Source organism: Cyanistes caeruleus, chromosome Z (genome assembly GCF_971803275.1).
Source record: "Cyanistes caeruleus chromosome Z, bCyaCae1.hap1.1, whole genome shotgun sequence".
Taxonomy (NCBI): Eukaryota; Metazoa; Chordata; class Aves; order Passeriformes; family Paridae; genus Cyanistes; species Cyanistes caeruleus.
Window position 1 is genome coordinate 38,103,513 of NC_141732.1, and position 21,247 is coordinate 38,124,759.

Here is a 21,247-nt window from a genome sequence, read left to right on the forward strand (position 1 = left end):
TTTGAACTACAAGCAGTGGGATGATCAAAAGCAGTGATAATGTTTTGAGAAGGAAATGGCATCATTTTTGGCTGTGTAAGTGGGAATGGTGGAAAAAAACCATAGATTAGGGCCTTCTGAGCAACTTGAAAAGAGCTTTCACATTCTGTCTATATAGTGACTTTGGATTTTCAGGTTCAGTCTGGATTCTTGCATGGTTTTGGAATATCTACTTTTCCATTCTAAATTTTTTTACTTCTCCCAAAAAGGCTGTTGGATACTAACAGAGCTTTTCTGAAGCTGATTCATATCTTATTCCTATGAAAGTTATTTTGATTTTGTTTCATTGTATTTCCTTTCATTCAAAGAAGAAAGACTGCCTAATATCTTTAGTATAACATTTTGCATTCATTTAATCATAACTTTTCAGATACTTTCTTACTTAAAAGCCTATTTTTCCTTAAGCAAGATTTTATCTAATTTTAGCTAAAAATTAATCAATTTTCATTCTATCCCATAAGGAATTTTTGTTTAGTTTTGCTTTTAATAAATCTAGTGTTGATGCAATTGAAGGTTGGAAGTTAGGAGATCACTGGAGCTGTGAAATATTTATGCTGGCTTGGCAGAAGTCATATAGAAGGGGATGAAATGGGGTAAGTGAATTTTGTAGAAATCTAAAAAACAATTTCTTCAACAGTGCTCTGTAAAGTGTGGTAAGGGAGTACGGCATCGGACTGTGAGGTGCACCAATCCACGCAAGAAATGTGTTTTGTCCACAAGACCTAAAGAGGCAGAGGACTGTGAGGACTATTCCAAATGCTACGTCTGGAGAATGGGAGACTGGTCTAAGGTGAGTAATCCTTGATTCTAGTGCCTCCCAGCATTATACATTTTGTAAGCTGAGTTCATAATAAGAATCACCCTAATCAAAAGTGTACAGATGTCCCAGCTGAGGGAGCAATAAGGCTATAAACAGAAAAAAACAACCCTAAGCAGGTAGTCACAGTGAGCCTACAATATAAATAAAAACAAGGAATATGAAGTATGAATTAAATCTTCAATACAATGCAAATCTGTACAAACTTACTGTGTTGTTAGGCAGGAAGGCAACTTCAGAAACTGTAGCCAGCTCCTGCCTTACCATTTACATATATCTTTAATTTGTGTTTGCACATTTTATTTGTGCTTCCAGTAAAGTACACCCTCCAGCCTTTCAAAGTAGCACCTTTAGCCTACTAACTTCCACATAAACCATTTAGCATCTGGGAAGCATCTATTATTGTTATTCTATTATTATTATTTTATTATTATGAACACTCAGCATAATTGGCGTTACGTTATTTCCTTGGCATATGAGTTTTGAGAGGTGGATAAGTATAGGCTAAACAGTAACAAATAACATTGGTTAAATCTGTGAAAGACCTTGAATATCTGATACAGTTTTGGAATATCCAAAACATGCTGAAATTGAACCTTGTCAAGGTTTTCTCTTGCTGTATCACAGACCACACTTCGGTAGAAAGATTTTAATCTTTTTTATTTCCTTTGCTTCTCTTCATAACTTTGCTCATAACACTTCTACTTTCAGCACCTAACATTATTTCAGTGTTTTTACTTGCTTGTATGGAGAAGTATTTAATGTATTTTTAGTTGTCTTTCATGTGATGTAGGAGCTGGAAACAAGGACTAAAGCCAGCAGTGTATGACTAGCCACCCTTCCAAGAATTAGCTGCAAGTACTCTGTGAGTAACTAGCTACTTCAAAAGCACATAGCATAACCATTATTTTTAAACAACAGAAGCAACTAACTTTCAGTAGCAGTATTACTTTTATAAGAAGATATGTTTGGCAATAACGTTTAATATTTCCATTTCCCTACTACATCAGTGCAGTTAAAACTGGCCTCATTTAGCACTAGCACCAGTAGAAAGTATGCCATGGAGAAATGACCATCTGCTTTGTTAACTGAAGCAGTCATTCAAATTGGGTTTGCTGAGGCTATGTGGCTATGCTGAGACAGTTATACAGTGTTCCCAGTGCCCTCTGGAGAGAAGAACTTTATCCTCTTGGTACTCCTCACAAACAGCCATGTCACAGATGAGTGTGCAAAAACTTACATCTTCCTGTTTAAAATGTACTGACAATTTTGTATTTTACGCTCTCCTCCTAGTGTCAAAGCTGTAACACTCTCACCTAAAGTGTACTTTGAACTTCAAAATTAGGACATGGGGAATTATGGAATTGGCAAAATCTTTTGAACGCTTAACATACAGTCTGACTGTGACTTATGCAGCAAAGGTTTTTCAATATTTATACTAAAAAAGATACGTGATTTCTCTACAGACATGAGTTCAGTTTGATTGCCCATTTCTTTTCTTTGTTATTCTTTTGTTCCACTGAAGGAGTACATAGCAACATGAAGTCATGGTATACATGTTAATATGTCTGCAATGGTGAGAACAAATTAAAAGCTCAGATAAATGTTCATCTTTGCTCTGTCTGTTTTGAACCCATGGGTGCAGTGCAGCCTTCTGTGTTCATTGTTTTTACTCTTTTGGATTGTTCTTGTCATTGACAGAAGTCTGTTTCTTTGAGCAGAGCCAAGTTCTCTCTAGCTAATGGCAAGACTTGACTTGAAAAATTTAAATTATGGTTCTTACACATTGAAACAAAAGGCCTAATGTCTTTACTCACTTTGTTGTTTCCCTTGAACTCCTAAGACATAATTTTAAATCAAGCTTGAATTGCACTAGTACTGAAAATATAACATGATTAATAATTATAGAGTGCTGTAATGGAGTTAATTCATTTTATTGGTATAAAGATCAAATCGTTTTTGAGCTCTATGTTTTAACAATACCAAGATCAGAGAAAATATGACCAAAATCCCAAGCTTCAGTAGATCAATAAACACAGTAGTCCTAAAACTCAAACTTAATCTAAAAGAAGTCTGTACAATCTGGCCTGTCTGCAACATTTAACTCTGTAATGGTGTTAAAGTATAGTGGGTCAATATGTTAAACATTGCTGTTCTTCAGCAATCACTCAGACTCTGTGCCCACCTTTGTGAGGAATATGAGAAAGGAAAGAATAAAAGCTCAAACTGAGCTTCTAGAGACAGTACCTAGCAGCATTACCAATTACATTGTATTTTCCCAGCAAATGCCATCCATGGAATATCCTACCTGACAATGTGTATGTTACCTTAAAATGAGGAATGCTTACAGATCATAGCTATTCTAGCCCCAGCTAGGGCAAGGTGTTGTTAGCAACAGTGTCCCTTACTAAGCTGCCCACTGGCTACCCATTTCAAAGCCATACAAGGACAGGATCATGCTCAGAGGCATTCATCAGCCAAGTATAAACAAATAGGCAGAGAAGAGGTGAAACGAAATGCATGTGAACTGCATGTTTACACATCTGCACAGCTTACTAAAGAACACATCGCTGTAGAAGTCGTTCTCCAAAAAACACATTTCAGCAGCATAGGGTACTCAAAGGGCATATCTAAGGTACTTTACTTGATGTAGGAAACTGTGTATATTTTTTCTGATACTATCAGGCTCTTCAGACCATTGTCAGAATAAATGAAACATGAGAAGCAGGATGAATTTTGGAACAGAGAATAATTTGGAAAGTGGGTAGTGAAAATGGTAATCAAAAACTTTGCTAGTGTATTATATCATTCAGCAAGGAAAAATAGGATCAAAAGTCCAGACAACAAGCTAGAATTCAGGAGCAGCAATTTTTCAGATGAAGATATACAGTATATGTGTATAAGAGACCAGAGAAGATAATGTGGTATAAATTGTAAAGAAGATTGGAAAAAGGATGTATTCTCTAGAAGCTAAAGTTGGAGCACCAGCAGAATTTCTAAATGGTATCTGTGTGTTAGACCAGAGGTTCTGAGGAGTCAAATATGACATCTGGGATGGTGGTCCCAACGGTTGGGATGCAGTTCACTTTCTCTATAGCCTGAAGAAGCAGAAGCAAAAACTGAAATGAAGGTTAATCTCCTACTTATTTTTCCACTGAGTCTGAAAGGGCATCTGAGGCAACTGCTTAGTTTTTACAGCAATGAATCACAGAATTTGTGGTCTATTCCAAATTACTTTTTTCAGACAGTACATGCAGTGCTCCCTAGAAAGTTTTGTGTGTGTGTGTGTGTGCGTGTGCGCGCGTGTGTGAGTGTGTGTGTGTGTGTGTGTGTAGATGAAGGAAATCAAGTCTCCATCTGTTAGGGGGAGACAGTTGCAAAGAGATCTACTGAGGGGTACAGAAAGCAGATGTCAGTGATAAGGTTTGCTTGCCTTCTGCCCCCGTCAAAGAACATATGTAAAGGTAGAGAAGATGAATGCCTACAAGCTTTTTTTACTAACTATTCAAAAGCATGAGATGTTCAACCTTTAAATTGTGTGCTTAAATATTTAAACAGCCTCTAAATTTCCACAGCAAACAAATTCAACTGATCTCCTCCAATTTAAAATAAAAAAAGGATGATTTTAATGTTATGATTTTACTGACAAGGGAATTATCCTAGGTTTTTTTCCTTGCATCCCCATCCAAAATTATTAAGCTCTTTTAGATTCTTGGAATGGAATACTGCTGGCCATGAATCAAAATATAACACTATTAGTGGAGTTATGGACAAAGAAATTATGTGATGTGAAATAATAGAAGTTAAAATAATACTGTAATCCATGTCAATAACTTTCATACTGACTTAAATATAGTTAATTTGCAGCAAATGAGGTTATGTCTTTGTTTCAGAAATAAAGCATGAGCAAATAATATGGAAGATATCAATGTAATGAAATGATGTTGGGAGATTTTATACATTACTAACCGTCCTGTAATATTAACAATATTAACATCTTTTGTTTCATATAAAGGGTTTTTTTAGATCAATATACTGTAGAATTTCAGCTGGAATAAACCTAGTGTCATGTTAGCTTCTAGGGAAACAGAATGAGATCACCCTTCATAACAGAAGAAACCACTAAAGGATTTTAAAAGTAGGTATCACCTATTTTGCACACACAGAAAATCACACATAAATGGAAAATTCTAGTATCTGTATGACACTTAGGTCTATTAAGATATCTTTGATGATTTTCTACTTCAAGCATCTTTAGGGTAAGTAGGTTTGGGAGAATGCCAAGTTGGAATGAAGAGGTAATTATGAGTGCTGTGTTGCCTCTCAAGTTGCATTATCTGCAAGTGTGGTTGTATTAGAAAATAAGTAAGTTGTAGTATATCTCAATAGCTCCCATCACGACTGAACCTTCCTAACCTTGGAGAAAAACAAAGCACAATTAAACAAGAACAAAAGAAACAAACAGCTCCTGCTGAAAGATGCTTGCTGTCTTACTTGACAAGTGACATGGTAATGGGAGAACTATATAATCAAATAAATAATGAAAAGGAAAAGAAAGAAGGAAAAAAATTTAAATCCACCTCATAATACCTACTCTATTTTTCCTTGTATGTCCTAGGAGTAGGTCTTCAGCAGAGGTTACTACCTTTATACATTATCTTTTACATTTCCATCAAGAAGTGAACAAGTTTGTGCCCAAAATGACCTTAACATACAAGAGATGGTATAATGCAGAAGGAAGGATGCATGTGCAGAAAACCAACCCTCATAGCTAGAAGAGGATATCTGGAAGATGGCAGAATTTTGTGGAGGCAATTGCAGCCCATGCTTAAATGTGTCTGTACAACCACAGTCTTGCTGCACAATGTATACAGTCATTGACTTTGAATATTTAGACAGCTCTGTAAATTTTCTGCATGCTCCTTCCCACCAAATATTCTGTGGTTCCAACTACAGACTGAAACATTTGCTGTAAGCAAAGCAGTGGGGCTGCTATTTCTAGTACTAGCTGTTTGTGGTCTTTGAAATTACCAAGTATGATTGGCTGGGTCTAGTGATCTCTCGGAAGGCCAGACGAAGGAGAAAAGCTATGTCATGCAGCTACAAATGAAGAAGTTACAGAGAGTAGCATTAGCAGCTTTTCATCACCTCCTTTGCCACTGCTAATGTCTTCCAAGCCATTCAAGTGCTGTCTATATCCAAGCAGATACAAATTTCCAAACTTTTCTATTTGTGAGTTCTAGAGTGCTAGGCCATGCATTACTGCAGAGGATTTGTATATGCACACATATGCATATAACATAGATAATAAGTGAAGGAAGGCACTCTTGGGAATTGCTGAAGAGAAGTAACATCCTGTATCTGCTGTGTGCTTTCCCAGAAATTTTTGTTGAGGGTGCTGGGATCTTTGAAGAGTGGATGTTCTGGAAGGCTGATGTGTATTTTCAGCAAGTAGATAAGTGTTCTGGTGGTGAGACTTTGTGCATTAGACATTCTTTTGCCCAGCGTATCTCCATCTCTACAGTCATCTCTGGCTTTCCAAAATTTTCCTCAGTGTCTCTGACTCTGCCATCTGCCAACACATAACTCTTAGAGCTGATTCACTTGGATTCTGTTAAAATTTATATAATCCATTTTTCTTGTGGGATGTAGCTGATTTTTGCTGGAGTTTTTTTTCTTTCATGTTTTTATTATCCTGTATTTCATGCAGCTAAAGAAAATACTTCCTTAGGCATTCATTCTTGTGATAAACTTCTATGAAATTCTTATTTTGTCTCAAAAATATTTATTGTTTGGTCTTCATTATTTTGTTTTAATCTATGGGGTTGTCACTTTTTTTGCTGTTTTCTGACAGTTTATAACTAGGAACACAATAAAAATACTTTAAAAATGTAAGAAATAACTGAATCTTATAAAATTATTTTGAAATAATTGTTTCAGACGCTGTCTTGAGCACAGCAACCATGAAATGGTAGAGCTTTCAGTTTTCAAAGCAGATAGGAGAGGGGGCAACAGAACTGCCGCCTTGTACTTCCAGAGGGCAGACTTTGGCCTCCTCAGAAGACTGAGACTGAGTCCCTTGAGAGGCTGTCCTGAATGGCAAAGGAGTCCAGGAAGGATAGACATTCTTCAAGAAAGAAATCTTAAAGGTGCAAGAGTTGCCTGTCCCCTTGTGCTGAAAGATGAGCTGACTGTCTTGTTTGAATGGAGAGCTTTGGCTGCAATTTGGGGCGGAAAAAGGAATTTATGACCTTTGGAAAAAGGGGCAGGCAATTCAGGAGCAACACAAGGATGTTGTGAGGTTATGCAGGAAGAAAATTAGAAGGGTCAAGGCCCAGCTAGAATTTAATCTTCGTACTGCCATAAAAGAACAGAAAATGTGCCATAAATACATGGCCAACAAAAAAGGAGGGCTGAGGAGAATATCAGTCCTTTATTGGATGCAAAGGGAAACATAGTGACAAAGGGTGAAGAAAAAGATGAGGTGCTTTTTATGTTCCTTACATCAGTTTTTAATATTAAGACTAGTTGTTCTGAAGGTGCCCAGCCTTCTGCTCTGAGCTGAAAGACAGGGACGGGAAATAGAGCCAAACCCTCATAATGGAAATGAAAAATGGTCAGTGACCTACTCCATCATTTAGATGCAGACAACTCTGTGAGAGTGGATGGGATCCACATGAGGATATTGAGGAAGCTGGAAGGAGGATCCAGGGAACTACAGCCTGTCAGCTTGACCTCAGTGCTGGTCAGGAAGGTCAGTGCTGTCAGGAAGGTCAAGAGTTGTTCATCCTGAGTGACATCATATGGCACATACTGAACCTGCATAATCAGGCCCAGTCAGCATATGGGTTTATTAAAGGCAGTTCTTGACTAACCTGATCTCCTTCTAATACAGTGTTATTTGCCTACTGGATGATGAAAAGACTGTGGTTGTTGTTTACCTGGTCCTTATGAAAGCATTTGACACTGTTTCCCACAGCATTCTCCTGGAAAAGCTGACAGCCTTGGAAAGCTTGGACAGGTGCTGTCTTTTCTGAGTTAAGAACTATCTGTATTGCTGGTGAGTGGTGAATGGAGTTATATCCAGTTGGCAGTTGGCCACTAAGAGGTGTTCCCTAGGTCTTAGTGTAGGGCCAGTCATGTTTGACATCTTTATTGGCAATCTGGACAGGGGGATCAAGTGCACCCTTAGTAAGTTCACAGACAACTTGCATGGGAATGTAGAATGAAGGTCGAAAAGCTGTGAAGATAGATCAGGCCATGCTGAATTCGTGGGCTGAGGCCAGTGGTAAGAGGTTCCACAAGGCCAAATGGTGGATCATGTACGTGTATCACAGCTGCCCCAGGCAGTGCTACAGGCTGGGGGCAGACTGTTTGGAAAGCTGACTGGCAGAAAAGGTCCTGGTCAACAGCAACTAAACGTCTATGCCCAGGTGGCCAAGAAGGCAAATGGCATCCTGGTCTATGGCAGCAATAGTGTGGCCAGCAGGACCAGGGCAGGGATTGTCCCCCTGTACTCGGCACTGGTGAGGCTGTTCAGTTTTGAACCTCTTACTGTAAGAAAGATATTTAAGTGTTGGAGCATGTCTAGAGAAGGACAACAGAGGTGATTGGCCTGGAGTACAAATCCTGTGAAGGGTGACTGAGGAAGCTGGGGCTGTTTGGCCTGGAGAAAATGAGACACAGGGTAACCTTCTCTTTCTCTCTACAACTCCCTCAAAGGAGTTTGTAGGGACATGGGAATCGGTCTCCTCTCCCAGGTAACAAGTGATGGAATGGGAGGAAAATGGTCTTAAGTTGAGCCAGCAGAGGCTTAGATTGAATATTAGGGAAAAGTTCCTCAGCAAAAGGGTTATCAAGCATTAGAACAGACTGCCCAGGCAAATAATGGAGTTGCCATCCCTACAGATAATTAAAGACATACAATGTAGTTGCATTACTTAGGGACGTGGTATTGTATGGACTTGGAAGTGCTGAGGTAATGGTTTGCCTCAGTGGTCTTTGAGGTCTTTTCCAGCTTAACCAATTCTATGGTTTTATTACTTTATTTCAGCTAAATTAAAGTCCTATGAGTTCAGTTTCCTTGTAAGCTTTTATGTTTTGGGTGTTATTATCTTTCATAGCCATTTAATTAAGTCACCTGCTATTTCAGATGTTCATTATTTAAAATTTGGTAGATACACTGACTGGAAGTAAAGTCATTATCAGAAAAGTACTCTTCCATTTATTCAACCTGCTGGAAAAACTTGAAAGTGCTATGTAGTGTGATGATATTCAAAGGCTGGTGCTTAATTCTATGTTGTGCAGAATAGCCTTTTGACATATGTTTCTTTGATTTCTGAAAAGTAAATAGAAAAAATACAATTTTTTAAAAGAAAGGATTTTCTTGGGGTTTCATTTTCCCTCCTTTGAAATTTCCTTTGTGTCCTTAGTGGGTTCTGTGACCCATATTTTCATTAGAAATACCACAATACTTTAATTACTTCTTTGTGCTGTTGAGCTATGCTCTTCTGTGCAAAGTTTTCTACTGAGCATCAGGCTAGCATTGTCACATATGCTAATATAATTATATACTCAAAGACTAATATTTCAAATTAGTTTTAAGAATTCGTTTTCATCAGTTCAGAATAGCATACTCAACTAAATTAGTCAGAAAGATAAAGGTAATTATGTAATGAAATCTAAGTGTTTCCAGATTCTTGTTTGGATGTGTGATAGTTGCAATGAATGGATGGATGGTCATCTCCTGCCAAAACACCATGCAATCATATCTCAGATACGAAAGTTGGAAATGTAATAATGTCTTGTTCATTGCTAAGCACCAGTGGCAGTAATAAGTCCATATGTGAGTCAGCACAGGCAGTCATCTGGCAACCACAAATCCATGGCTAAAATTTATTTCTGTTTCCTCAATAACAGGGGATCCCTGCAGCAGTGCCTAGGCAGAGGTGCACAAACACAGATAAAATTTGGAAAATCCGCCAGTGTTATGATGTCAAATATTATTTAGCAGCATGTCTAAAGTACTAAATAAGAATAAATAACTATTGCAGGTGGAGGCATACTTTAATTGCCTTAAAACTTGAATGTGTTTCTGTATTAAATATAGATCTATAGAAAGTATAAATACAAAATTTAAAATGATGTGTACATACATCTGGAGCACATAGAGGAACTTGGCTTTCTAGATCTGTTATGGTATTACAGGATTTTTTTTTTTTGTCCATGCTTTGATATAGGTCATTAATGATGAGAGAAAAATGCTGATACCTTCCATGATATTGGGTGAAATGGCAGCCTCAGGTTTCTTATGGATTTGGACTCTATCTTGACTGTAACAGAATAAACGAGCGTAATTGGAATAATCTCAGTTTTAAAACTGCGAAGTGGATGATTTTGTTTCATTAATTCATCCAAGAAAAAGATTGGGTAATGGAACCTGGGTTTCACGTGAAGACAAAGAGTTTTCCACTTCCAAGCTGAGTTCAGAGGGCCCATTCAGATTCAATCCTTTCCTCAAGGGAGGAAAGGAAAGGAAAGGAAAGGAAAGGAAAGGAAAGGAAAGGAAAGGAAAGGAAAGGAAAGGAAAGGAAAGGAAAGGAAAGGAAAGGAAAGGAAAGGAAAGGAAAGGAAAGGAAAGGAAAGGAAAGGAAAGGAAAGGAAAGGAAAGGAAAGGAAAGGAAAGGAAAGGAAAGGAAAGGAAAGGAAAGGAAAGGAAAGGAAAGGAAAGGGAAGGGAAGGGAAGGGAAGGGAAGGGAAGGGAAGGGAAGGGAAGGGAAGGGAAGGGAAGGGAAGGGAAGGGAAGGGAAGGGAAGGGAAGGGAAGGGAAGGGAAGGGAAGGGAAGGGAAGGGAAGGGAAGGGAAGGGAAGGGAAGGGAAGGGAAGGGAAGGGAAGGGAAGGGAAGGGAAGGGAAGGGAAGGGAAGGGAAGGGAAGGGAAGGGAAGGGAAGGGAAGGGAAGGGAAGGGAAGGGAAGGGAAGGGAAGGGAAGGGAAGGGAAGGGAAGGGAAGGGAAGGGAAGGGAAGGGAAGGGAAGGGAAGGGAAGGGAAGGGAAGGGAAGGGAAGGGAAGGGAAGGGAAGGGAAGGGAAGGGAAGGGAAGGGAAGGGAAGGGAAGGGAAGGGAAGGGAAGGGAAGGGAAGGGAAGGGAAGGGAAGGGAAGGGAAGGGAAGGGAAGGGAAGGGAAGGGAAGGGAAGGGAAGGGAAGGGAAGGGAAGGGAAGGAAAGGAAAGGAAAGGAAAGGAAAGGAAAGGAAAGGAAAGGAAAGGAAAGGAAAGGAAAGGAAAGGAAAGGAAAGGAAAGGAAAGGAAAGGAAAGGAAAGGAAAGGAAAGGAAAGGAAGGAAAGGAAAGGAAAAGTTCAAATTCTTGAGATGAGGTGATGAGGGTTTCCTCCATGGAAACCCTATCTCTAGTTTGTCAGGGGGACTGGGGCTCTATCTATCTTCATTTTAAATCTCATCTCTTTGAATCTTGCCTCTTCTTACTCTAGAAAGAAGAGCTAGAAAGAAAAAATGGAGGGGCAGGGGGCAGAAGAAGGAAAAAAAATAAAATAAAATAAATAGGCACAACTCAAACTTGCTAAACTTAGAAGAGACCAACAGCAGATTTTTTTTTTTTTTTTTTAGCTAAACTTAGCACAAGTTCTGAATTTTAAATTTGGCATACTGAGGTGTTGGGTGTGTCAGAAATGAGGGAGGCAGAAAGACCTTCCTGGAAATGATGCATGTAAGAACTCAGACTCCATACTATGCTTGTATCCATCAGTCCCTCTTTTTGCTACATTATTTAGAAATGCTTTTATAGAAAAAAAACCAAAAAACAAAAAACCCAAAAATCTTAAACAAACTGCAGATTATTTGCTTAATTTACGTAATTTTTAAGAACTTTGCCAAACTCATTAAAAAGCCTTTGCTGAAAAAATTGCACGACATTATCTACTACCTGCCTTCAAATGCAAACTTAATAAGAAGATAAAACAGAAAAAGATTTTGCAAGCATGTTAGGAAATATGAATCCTGCTCCTATAGTCTGCTTGCTGTTCTTGTTTTACGCTCACTTCATGAAAAGGTTGAAACTGCTTAAAAGCTGGAACTGATGAACCTATACATAAATGATTAGGAATGCTCTGCTAATAATTTCCAGTAAAACTCATCACTGAGTTTCCTTAGGAGCACATCATCCTCTTTGAATGCTACTTAGACTTGTAAAACCTTTTATTGAGCCACTTATTCTCAAAAATAAATTGTCCAAGTCAGTTCTGTCAATACTGTCACAGATTGGCTTTTTTATTGTGGATTGTATCAGTCTCTTCAGTGATTGCCTGTTGTATTGGCAGAAAGATGGATTTTGACCATTACTGTCTGCCAGTGACAATTTTTCCCTTAATTTAGGAATTTCTACTTCTCAAGAAGGCCAGCTGGAAGCAGCTAACACATTACAGCAACTTCCTCAGCTGTTGGCCTTGGGAATATGTATTCTCTCCAGAATATATATCTTTGGCGGGGAACAGAAAGAAGGAATCTTGGGTAGTGGGTGTGCATGCCAAGTGTAAGGATTGTTATATTTAACGCCTATGTTTCTGTCCTTGAAATTATGTCTAAAAGAAGTTCAAAAGTAGGACAAAATTCGAACAGGGTGGTAAGATTTTAAAAAAACAAAAAACAAAAAAAAACCCTGTTAACTATCTTTACACAGGAATTTTTGGTAATCTTTAATGGGAATGGTTTACATGTCTTGCTGCTTGAATGGTTTTACAGTACCTTTAGGACTGTGTCCAAGATGCACAGATTAACAGCCACATAAAAAACCCCCTCTGGCTGTGTACTAGAACATTTAGTCTAAACCTAGAAATACAGTTGTCCTACAGGAATTTTTGCTAATCAGCTACATGGCCTTAAAGTGTAGGTCATCTGAATAGTGAGAAGTAAAATACAATTAACCTCCACAAAAATAAAGTATTGCAAGTGACTGACATGTGGGAGATAGAGTGGGTGGGAAGAAGAACTACAGAAATGTATTCTTCATTCACTAATAATAAAAGCTGTGGGTTTAAATTAACATGAAACCTGCTGAATTAATGAGAATATTACATATTGGTTGGGAGTGGGAATTTTCTGTAATTCTTATATATATGCATATAAACACAAAAAATACAAGCAGTTTTGACAGATAAATTTATTTCAGATTAAATTCACTGATTAGTGTATAAAAGTGTAAGTATTTTTTATTCCTTTGAAATTGAAAGCTTTTTTATGGTTTTAAACATAGAAAGTCCAGAAATATGCAGAACCTATACATCTTCAACTCCATACAACGAGCACTACCTAAAACATGACAGCTGCACATCCAGTAAAAGGTATTTACCTCAGATTGAATATGTTCAGTGAGAGAAATCAAAAGGTGAGGCAAGTTTGGAGGGCAGTTTTGGAAGGCCCTGCTTCAGCTTGAATGTACACATGCATGTAGAGTAAAATGAGTGTCAAAATGAGGGTCAGAGCTATTGCTCTGAAGTTGCATCTAGTTGATCTGCACAAGTTCAGATGTCTCCTAGTGAAGTCAGAACAAGTCTGTATCTTTTTAGGATAAAGAAGAAGAAGAATACAAATTACTTTTATTCTCCAATATTCAGTGTCTGCTCTCAGTTGTAGCAGCAGTTGGCTGATGTGTTTGCAGGACAAACTCATGTTTAAGACTACTTCCGGGACACAGAAGCCTCACTGTTTGTGTAGCTAGCAAGTGAACTGCTAAATGCTTTCACTATTGCATACTATTTCATATTACTTTGAATATGAGCTAATATAGCTAATAACTAATATGAGCTTTTATGGTAAGAATATTTTTCTTTTTCTGGCTTCCAGCCAGTAGAATTCTTAATTTTGAAGTCAGACACCACTTCTGCTGCTGCTATGTGGACATAGAAGAGCACAGCATGCCTATCAGACCCCTCATTGATTTTAAAACCTCAGGCATCTGGAAAAATCTTGCTTTACTTGCATACTTAGTTGGGTCTAAAAGTTTTGAATTGCAAATCAATGAGGTAGCCCTGCTTCTTCTTAGTGTTCACCAAACATCTTACAAGACTTAGTAAGTTCCCATTTTTTAGAAAATAAGAATAAATGCACTGTTAAAATTTAGTACATTTCTGTGAAAATAAAAGAACATAGAACACAAAACTCTTTATTTCCTGCTTTGCCACATAATTCCTATATGAACTGAGACACTTGATTTTATCATCCCTTGATGTCAGTTTCTAAAGTTGTGATATCAATAAGTAGGTCAAACAAGAATAATATTCATTATTCCAGGCATCTGGATTGCACATATTCACTCTAGGTTAACCTAAGAGCAGATAAATTATTTTTGGAAATACTATGTACCAGGTCCACCTGCTCATGTCCTCCTTCTTTGTAGCTGACAAAAGTAATACCACATGCTCACACATCCTCTAAATTCAGTTGATAAACATGCAAATATTTGAAGGAAAAAAATGTAATACTGCATGCAATATTACTCTGAATTAAGATCACCATGATAACATTTAGAGATTATCTTTCCTTATTTGACATCTTCAGCATACTAGCTTCATCATATCACCTTCATTTTCCCTTTACTCTCACATTTGTTTTCTCTTTGTGCTGTAGTTTTAGTTTTGTCTTTTTTTTTTTTGCCTTTTTTTAATTTTTCTATTCCATTGCCTCAATTTTTATTTCATTAAAATATTCCAAAAATAAATATCTTTGAAACTATGATGAGAGGAATTTAAGGAGTGGTCAGAATTTGGCAAAATTAAAATTATGTTCTGTCTTCTATTGGGGATAAAATTTGTGTATTTCTGTATAAAAATATGTGATTTTATGTTGACTATGTGCATAATGTTGGCTGTTGTAGGAAATCAGATTATTTTTAGCTGCACAGAGAAAAGGCAGAGAATTCAAGAAAAGGGGTTCTGTTGAGGGGCTCATGCAATTTTACAGCAGTATACCAGATTTAAAGTTGATAGCATACTTTGAAAATACTTCAGTACTGACTGATTTCCCTCCTGTAAACCATGTACTTGTTCCTGGGTTAAACTGTGGTGGATACTGAATAGACAACCGTGTGTTGTAATTTAGTATCTTTACATGCCCTGGCTCATGGAGGCTGTGTCTGATTAACTCAGCAAGTTACAGTTCTATATTGACTCACTGAGAACAGGAGCAAAATCAAGTCCACTTGCTGCCTTTGTAAAATGTCAGTGTTTGACTTCATGTGGTTACAAGTTCAGTCCCTTGTGGAAACATCCTAGTTTTGTACCTCTCTTTGAGTCTTATGAATCCAAGAGACAGAAGTCAAGAGACTTCTCTAGATGCACATACTGGGGTGCAAGCCCTCAATTTCCCATTTAGCACATGTAAATCTTTCTTCCAGGTAAGTGTTTCAAACGTCACTCAAATGCACATAGATAACCAAACCAAAGGTTTAAATCTTTTCTAGTGTTTCCTATAGTCAAAAGTTTATTCAGCCTTTGCAAAAAACTGTACTCCATCTCCATCTTGAGACTGGAAGGCTGGGAAACATTTTTTTGTTATAACACCTTCTCCTTGTCTTTCTCATTTCAGGGTTTTTTTTTTTTTTTTTAGCTGCTTCTTGAGGCCTCCCAAGGAAATATATTCTGAACACTTATGTGATTAAAATTATTTAGAAAAACATTTTCAGGATTATGTGGCAAAATTTGCAGCCTGAGCTCTTACATTTTTCATTACAAGAAACTGATTAGTAATTGACGTATAGAGTTAGAATTGAAGTATGGAACATTTCTGTAAAACTTGGTGAAATTTCTGGGTACTTGAGTCAAAACTATTAGAGGCTAGGAGAAAATTCCAATATGCAATTTATTATAGACTTGTAGTTAAAGCAATAGTATGTGTGTCAAGTGAACAGAAAAGTAATTCATGGCCTATGAAATTTTGTTCACAAAATGCCAGAAAAGGTAAAAATGTGTTTTGTTTGAAATAGTTTTTTAAGGAACTCTATGGCACTGTCCAAGTTTTCACTCTAATATATTATGTTACTGTGATGGAAGGGAATGTTACCTTTGTTACAGTGCTCAATTGTTTTATTTTCTTACCTCATTCTCTGTGGCAAGATGGCAAGATTAATTAAAGACCAGGCATCATGTCTCACAGCATGTGTTTTATTTGTGAGACATGTGAAAATATGAAGATGTGATGCAGAAACAGGAGGCATACACTCTGCTCAGCAGAAAGAGCTCTTTTGCTGTGGTTAATTAACGGCTTTATTAAAAATTCTTCTCTCTGCTAGTACCTGTGAATGTTTTTTCCATCACTTTTACCTCTAATAAGAGTAAATTAGTATTTGATACAAGAGAGTAACCTTTGCTTCCTTCAGGCATATTGCTGTATTTGAGTTTCATCACAGGCTCAGCAAAATAGACATGGACAGCAATCGGATGCTGGAGTGAGTCCTTCAATACTGCTAATTAATTTGTGCTTTTAAAATTGATTTTCATTTAGTTAATGGAATAAAATTCATAAATCTTGAAATGCTGACATCTGAAGATGCAGCCACTGACTTCACATGGCAATTTCATGTTCATGATTACCAGCAAAAATACCTTTCCAATGAACGTATCTTCTGTGTGTTCCAGTGCTCCGTCACCTGTGGCAAAGGAATGCAGTCTCGAGTCATCCAGTGCATGCACAAGATTACGGGAAGGCATGGCAATGAGTGCTTTTCCTCAGAAAAGCCTGCAGCCTACAGACCCTGTCATCTCCATCCCTGCAATGAGAAAATCAATGTTAACACAATAACATCACCCAGGTTAGGTAAGCAATCAAAAATGACAAATATCTTTCCAGTTCTTTCTCTCCATACATTAATGATGATCCCAGTTTAGAAACAGAAGTCTAGGACTCAGGAGGTATTCAGGAGATTTAAATTCTAGGCAGAGACTGATCTTCCTGCATTAGGTTTTGAGTATGTACATCAGAGACTGTAACTAAGAATGGTGAAGGGTTTTATTATCCAAGGAAGGACATTATCATAAGACTATATGGTATTAAGGAAACAAAACATCCCATATGAAAATATATTTATATTAGAGACACTATAAACATATATGTTTTCGTATATATTCACCCAGTCAATTTTATCAAACCTTTCTAAAGTAAGAAAAGACATTAATTTCTGTTTACAAATTCTGCAAACTCTGTTCTCTTGCTGTTTGTGAGATCAAGGAGGCCCTGATTTGTTCTTTGTTCTTTAAATACAAACAGATATTTCCATTTACATCTACATCTATGACTGATGTATTAGGATGTGTGAAGGAAAATTACTTTGAATGAAGAGACTTGCTGTACCTGGCAGAATTCAGGTCTCTTTTGTTCTTACAGAAATGCTGTTATTACATCACTACAGAACAGTTAATTCTGATAGTTTTTGTTTCCCAGTGCATTGTTGGAGATGATTACCATTAGCTCCCCTAATCATTCATCTGCATCTTGAGCATGAGGGGAATATTCAAAGACAGCACACCATGTCCAGCTGATTTTCCAGAGCCCTTGTTAAGATAAACCTTCCTGCCCAGTAGATTCCTCCTGCATGGAAAATGAGACCGGCAATTCAGACTGCGTGCAACAATTCCTTTAAGACAGTGAAGGGTATTTCTCTTTGAGGTTTTTAACCTTTGAACATTTCTGGGTAGCAGTCGTTGTTTCAATTTGCTCTGCTGCTTGTGGTCCTCTCCTTGCTATTTCACTGTTTGAAGGTTCCTTCACTTTGTACTTTATCTTTCTTTGTTCAGCTGGCCTTTCGGAAGTAAGATGCCATCTCCACACTGTTGATGATTTTTCTCTGGGGAGGGAAGTTACATAAGCAGCTTTGCATCATAGACTCAAGTGAATCAGAAAGAATCACACAAAAAACACAGTGTCAATTAAAATTTGACTCAATGTGAAGTGTAAAAAAAAAAAAAAAGATTGGGCTGTGTTGTCCTCATAGCATGGATTATATAGCACTGATATTAGTAATCTACAAATCAGTGTCGTCAGAGTAAGAATCAAATCCAGTAGAAATGTTAACATCTCCAAAATACATAATGAAATGCTTCTCTTCAATATATTGATAATATATCATTGATTTTGGCCTTTTAATATTTTGATTTTGGGATAGGGCTAGTGAAAGCTGATGGGAATTGTGCCACCAACTCTTTTATAAATTTTTGTTAGCATAGGAGATTAACTCAAATCTGAGACTGACTTTTTTTTTTTTTTTTCAGTGTTTGTGCTGGGTTTTGGACAATGTCTTGTTCTTGTGCCTTGTTTTTCACTGCTTTTGACAATTCCATGTCTGCACTACGTACTACATACACAAGTATTTAATTATACTTGATATGTATAACTAAATGTGAAAAGTTCCAATTTTAGTACCATGGTCCTTCTATGATAAGATGTGTAAAGGGGCTTTCATCAGTGAAACAAGGCAGAAAGATGAGCTCCACTCACTCATGAGAATACAGCTGCATAACATTAAACTAATTAAGTTCATTGCAACTTAATCCAATTTGTAAATAAAGCTGCCCTGAACAACTTTTGATGTTGAATACATTGACAACGGGAGGATGAGGGAATTCCTTCTTCTGTTCAATATCTACATCTCTAACCTTTCTCTTCCCCTGATACTCTTCATATGTCCTTGTCTCTTGCTTCATTATTCTTCAGTAATAAAGGCAGTAATGTAGATTTGATTTTGCTGTTATTGTTTCACAGCTGCTTTAACATTCAAGTGCCTAGGAGACCAGTGGCCTGTGTACTGCAGAGTGATAAGAGAGAAGAACCTCTGTCAAGACATGAGGTGGTATCAACGATGCTGTGAGACGTGCAGGGACTTTTATGCGCAAAAAATGCAACAAAAGAGTTGACCTCTGTCAGGCTGGCTAGCTCTCAGCTCTTTGCAATCTTTTTATTTATGAACACACACACACCCACACCCACACAGGCTTTTTTCAGACCAAATATTATCAGATGGCATATAATTTAATCAAATTAATTTATTTTTGCCTGCCAGACATCCTTAATGGTTTTGGTTAGACAGCAAACATGTTTTATCTTCTGACATTTTCATAATTAATTTTTATATGAACACTTTTGGATACATTTATCAGAATTTTAAAAAAATAGTAACTAGTATTTTAAATGTTTATTTTCAGTAAGGTCATCTGTTGCAAAAAAAAAAGTCATGTTATCTTGAATTTATTTTAATTTAGCTGAATAGTTTTGTTGTATATGGAAATAAAGTCCTTTTTAATTTTATTATATTTTTGGCATTTGGAGTCAGAATGATCTTGGGTTTTTTGCAACAGATGTCAAAGTGAACAAGCTAACACTATTAAACAGGTTATTACAGAATGTATTGTGAAATTAGTTCATTTGATTTAGAAACATACTGAAGGGGATATTCTACTGTAACTTATAACATATTATAAACAAGAAAATTAAAATAGCTAAGTAGAGATTTTGATCATTCTCATGGACACATACTTGAACACAAGTATTAAATCAATGAAACACTGTAGAGATTTACACTGAATCACTGTTGCACTGTTTGAGGTAGTGTAGAGAAATGCAGTCCTAGAACTTGTAACATCCTATGAATCTACGTCTGTAGTGTTTTAACATGTCACTTAATTTTTAAAGTTTTGAAACAAAATACCCATGCCCCTCTATACCTTTGTGTGTCCTTTTGCAGATTTACAAATGAAAGAGTCCTTTCTCCTGCCACTTTTATTAATTAATCTGTTAAATATTCTCAGTTCTCTGTTGATAATTTAGAAAATAGCTTTGTAATACTACTTCAGTTTTATCTTTGTCTAATGAAAAAGTCTTTATAAAAATTAAATGTTTTACAGTTTTGTGAAACATTATGAAACAGCAAAGATTTTCCTTATGAGAAAATATTGTACATGAGTCACATGATTTTTACATTTTCAATAAAAAGTAAATCTCATTTTGTTATTTGAATTTTTCTTTTTTTGCGCGTCTGTGTCTGGGAGATTAATCGATCAAGCCCTGCATTGCAGCAGGTACTGCTACAATAAGAGTGCCTTCTGTCTCTCTGCTTAGGCACCACTCTGCAGCTGCAGACAGACATGTCACTCTGTGAGCCTTGGTATATATGGAAAGTTGAGAACAACAAATAAAAACATTCTGTGAAGAGACAGAATTAATTTATCTCAGGTAAGTCCTGTAACCACCCAGCTTGGCAAGTGTACAGCAGCGGGTCTTCTGCCCTCATTAGTGATGCAAGCCTTTAAGTATGTTCTGAAAACATGTAGGAGAGCAAAACCTGAAGGCAAGACAGCTGGAGAAATAAGCCAGAAAGGCATATTTTCTACTCAAAGCAAAAAAGGGAATGTGGCTTTTTTTGATTGTTGCTTTTCTTGCTCTGCAAAGAGTCTAGTGTATAGATGTGACGTAGGTATCCACACAGTGTCCACTGATGGATAACCACAGATATCCACAGACAATAAACTGAGTCCCCCAGTCTCAGACTATGATTCTGTCCAGGAAAAATACTTAGATGGAGTCTTAACTCCAATTGAAATCAACATCTGTGTTTCAAATAGCTGTAGAATCAAAATCTTTGGTTTGGCATCTTTCTGGTCTGCATTTGAAAACTGCAACTTTAATGAGGTGCTGGTGTAGGGTTTAAAAAGAAATACCTTCTGGTTTTGAAAAGTAAAAAAAAGAAAAATAATGTTGACATCATGAAATATTATATTTTGTATAATTAAAAAGTTTCAATGCGCAGAAAATTCGGTTGCTCTGGGGCATAACTCAATGTCACAGATGCACATTTGAAAGTCTAATAGAATTATTGTAGTTGGCAAGCAAAAGAAGCAATTATTATTTTAAATTTTCTTTACACTTAGCACCAGATCTTGGTAATATTCCTGCACTCACTTGAAGCACAATTGAAAATCAAGCAAAAGAAAAGATGCCTCCAGACTAGGGGCCAGAGGAAAACTTTTTATCAGCTAGTGATGTCATCCTCACAGTTCTAAATGTTTATGCCCTGCTGATTTCAAATATTTCACTAACAAGAATGTCATCTTAATCACAAAATTTAAAAAGTGTGTTTTAACTCTACTTGTATCTGTCAAAAACAAATCAGTGACTGCTGCTGAAATCATCCTCCCATCACCTCTATAAGAAGATCAGAAAAAGGAAGTACTTTTCATTAGCGGACAAGGATGTAAAGTTTTGACATTTTTTTTTAAATTTTATGAGTGATATGAGGGTGTTATAGTGCTGATAAGACTAGTTCTAGTTCTGATTTAGCATATGTAGTATGAAATTATTAGTTAAATATGTGTGAGTCATTTTGAAACGCTTTT

The 21,247-nt window shown here is 37.0% G+C and overlaps 1 protein-coding gene across 10 annotated transcripts in view; it reads left to right on the plus strand.

Annotated features, from left to right (window-relative positions):
• The window catches only part of ADAMTS19 (ADAM metallopeptidase with thrombospondin type 1 motif 19), a 140,428-nt gene extending 120,571 nt beyond the window's left edge, over positions 1-19,857 (plus strand). For all 10 annotated transcript variants that reach the window (XM_023944865.2, XM_086867040.1, XM_086867039.1 and 7 more), the window contains 3 exons: positions 677-829; positions 16,502-16,679; positions 18,621-19,857. In XM_023944865.2, the coding sequence (XP_023800633.2) occupies positions 677-829; positions 16,502-16,679; positions 18,621-18,772 (483 nt within the window). In that variant the 3' untranslated portion in view covers positions 18,773-19,857. The remainder of the gene's footprint in view (positions 1-676; positions 830-16,501; positions 16,680-18,620) is intronic.
• Positions 19,858-21,247: the final 1,390 nt, after the last annotated feature.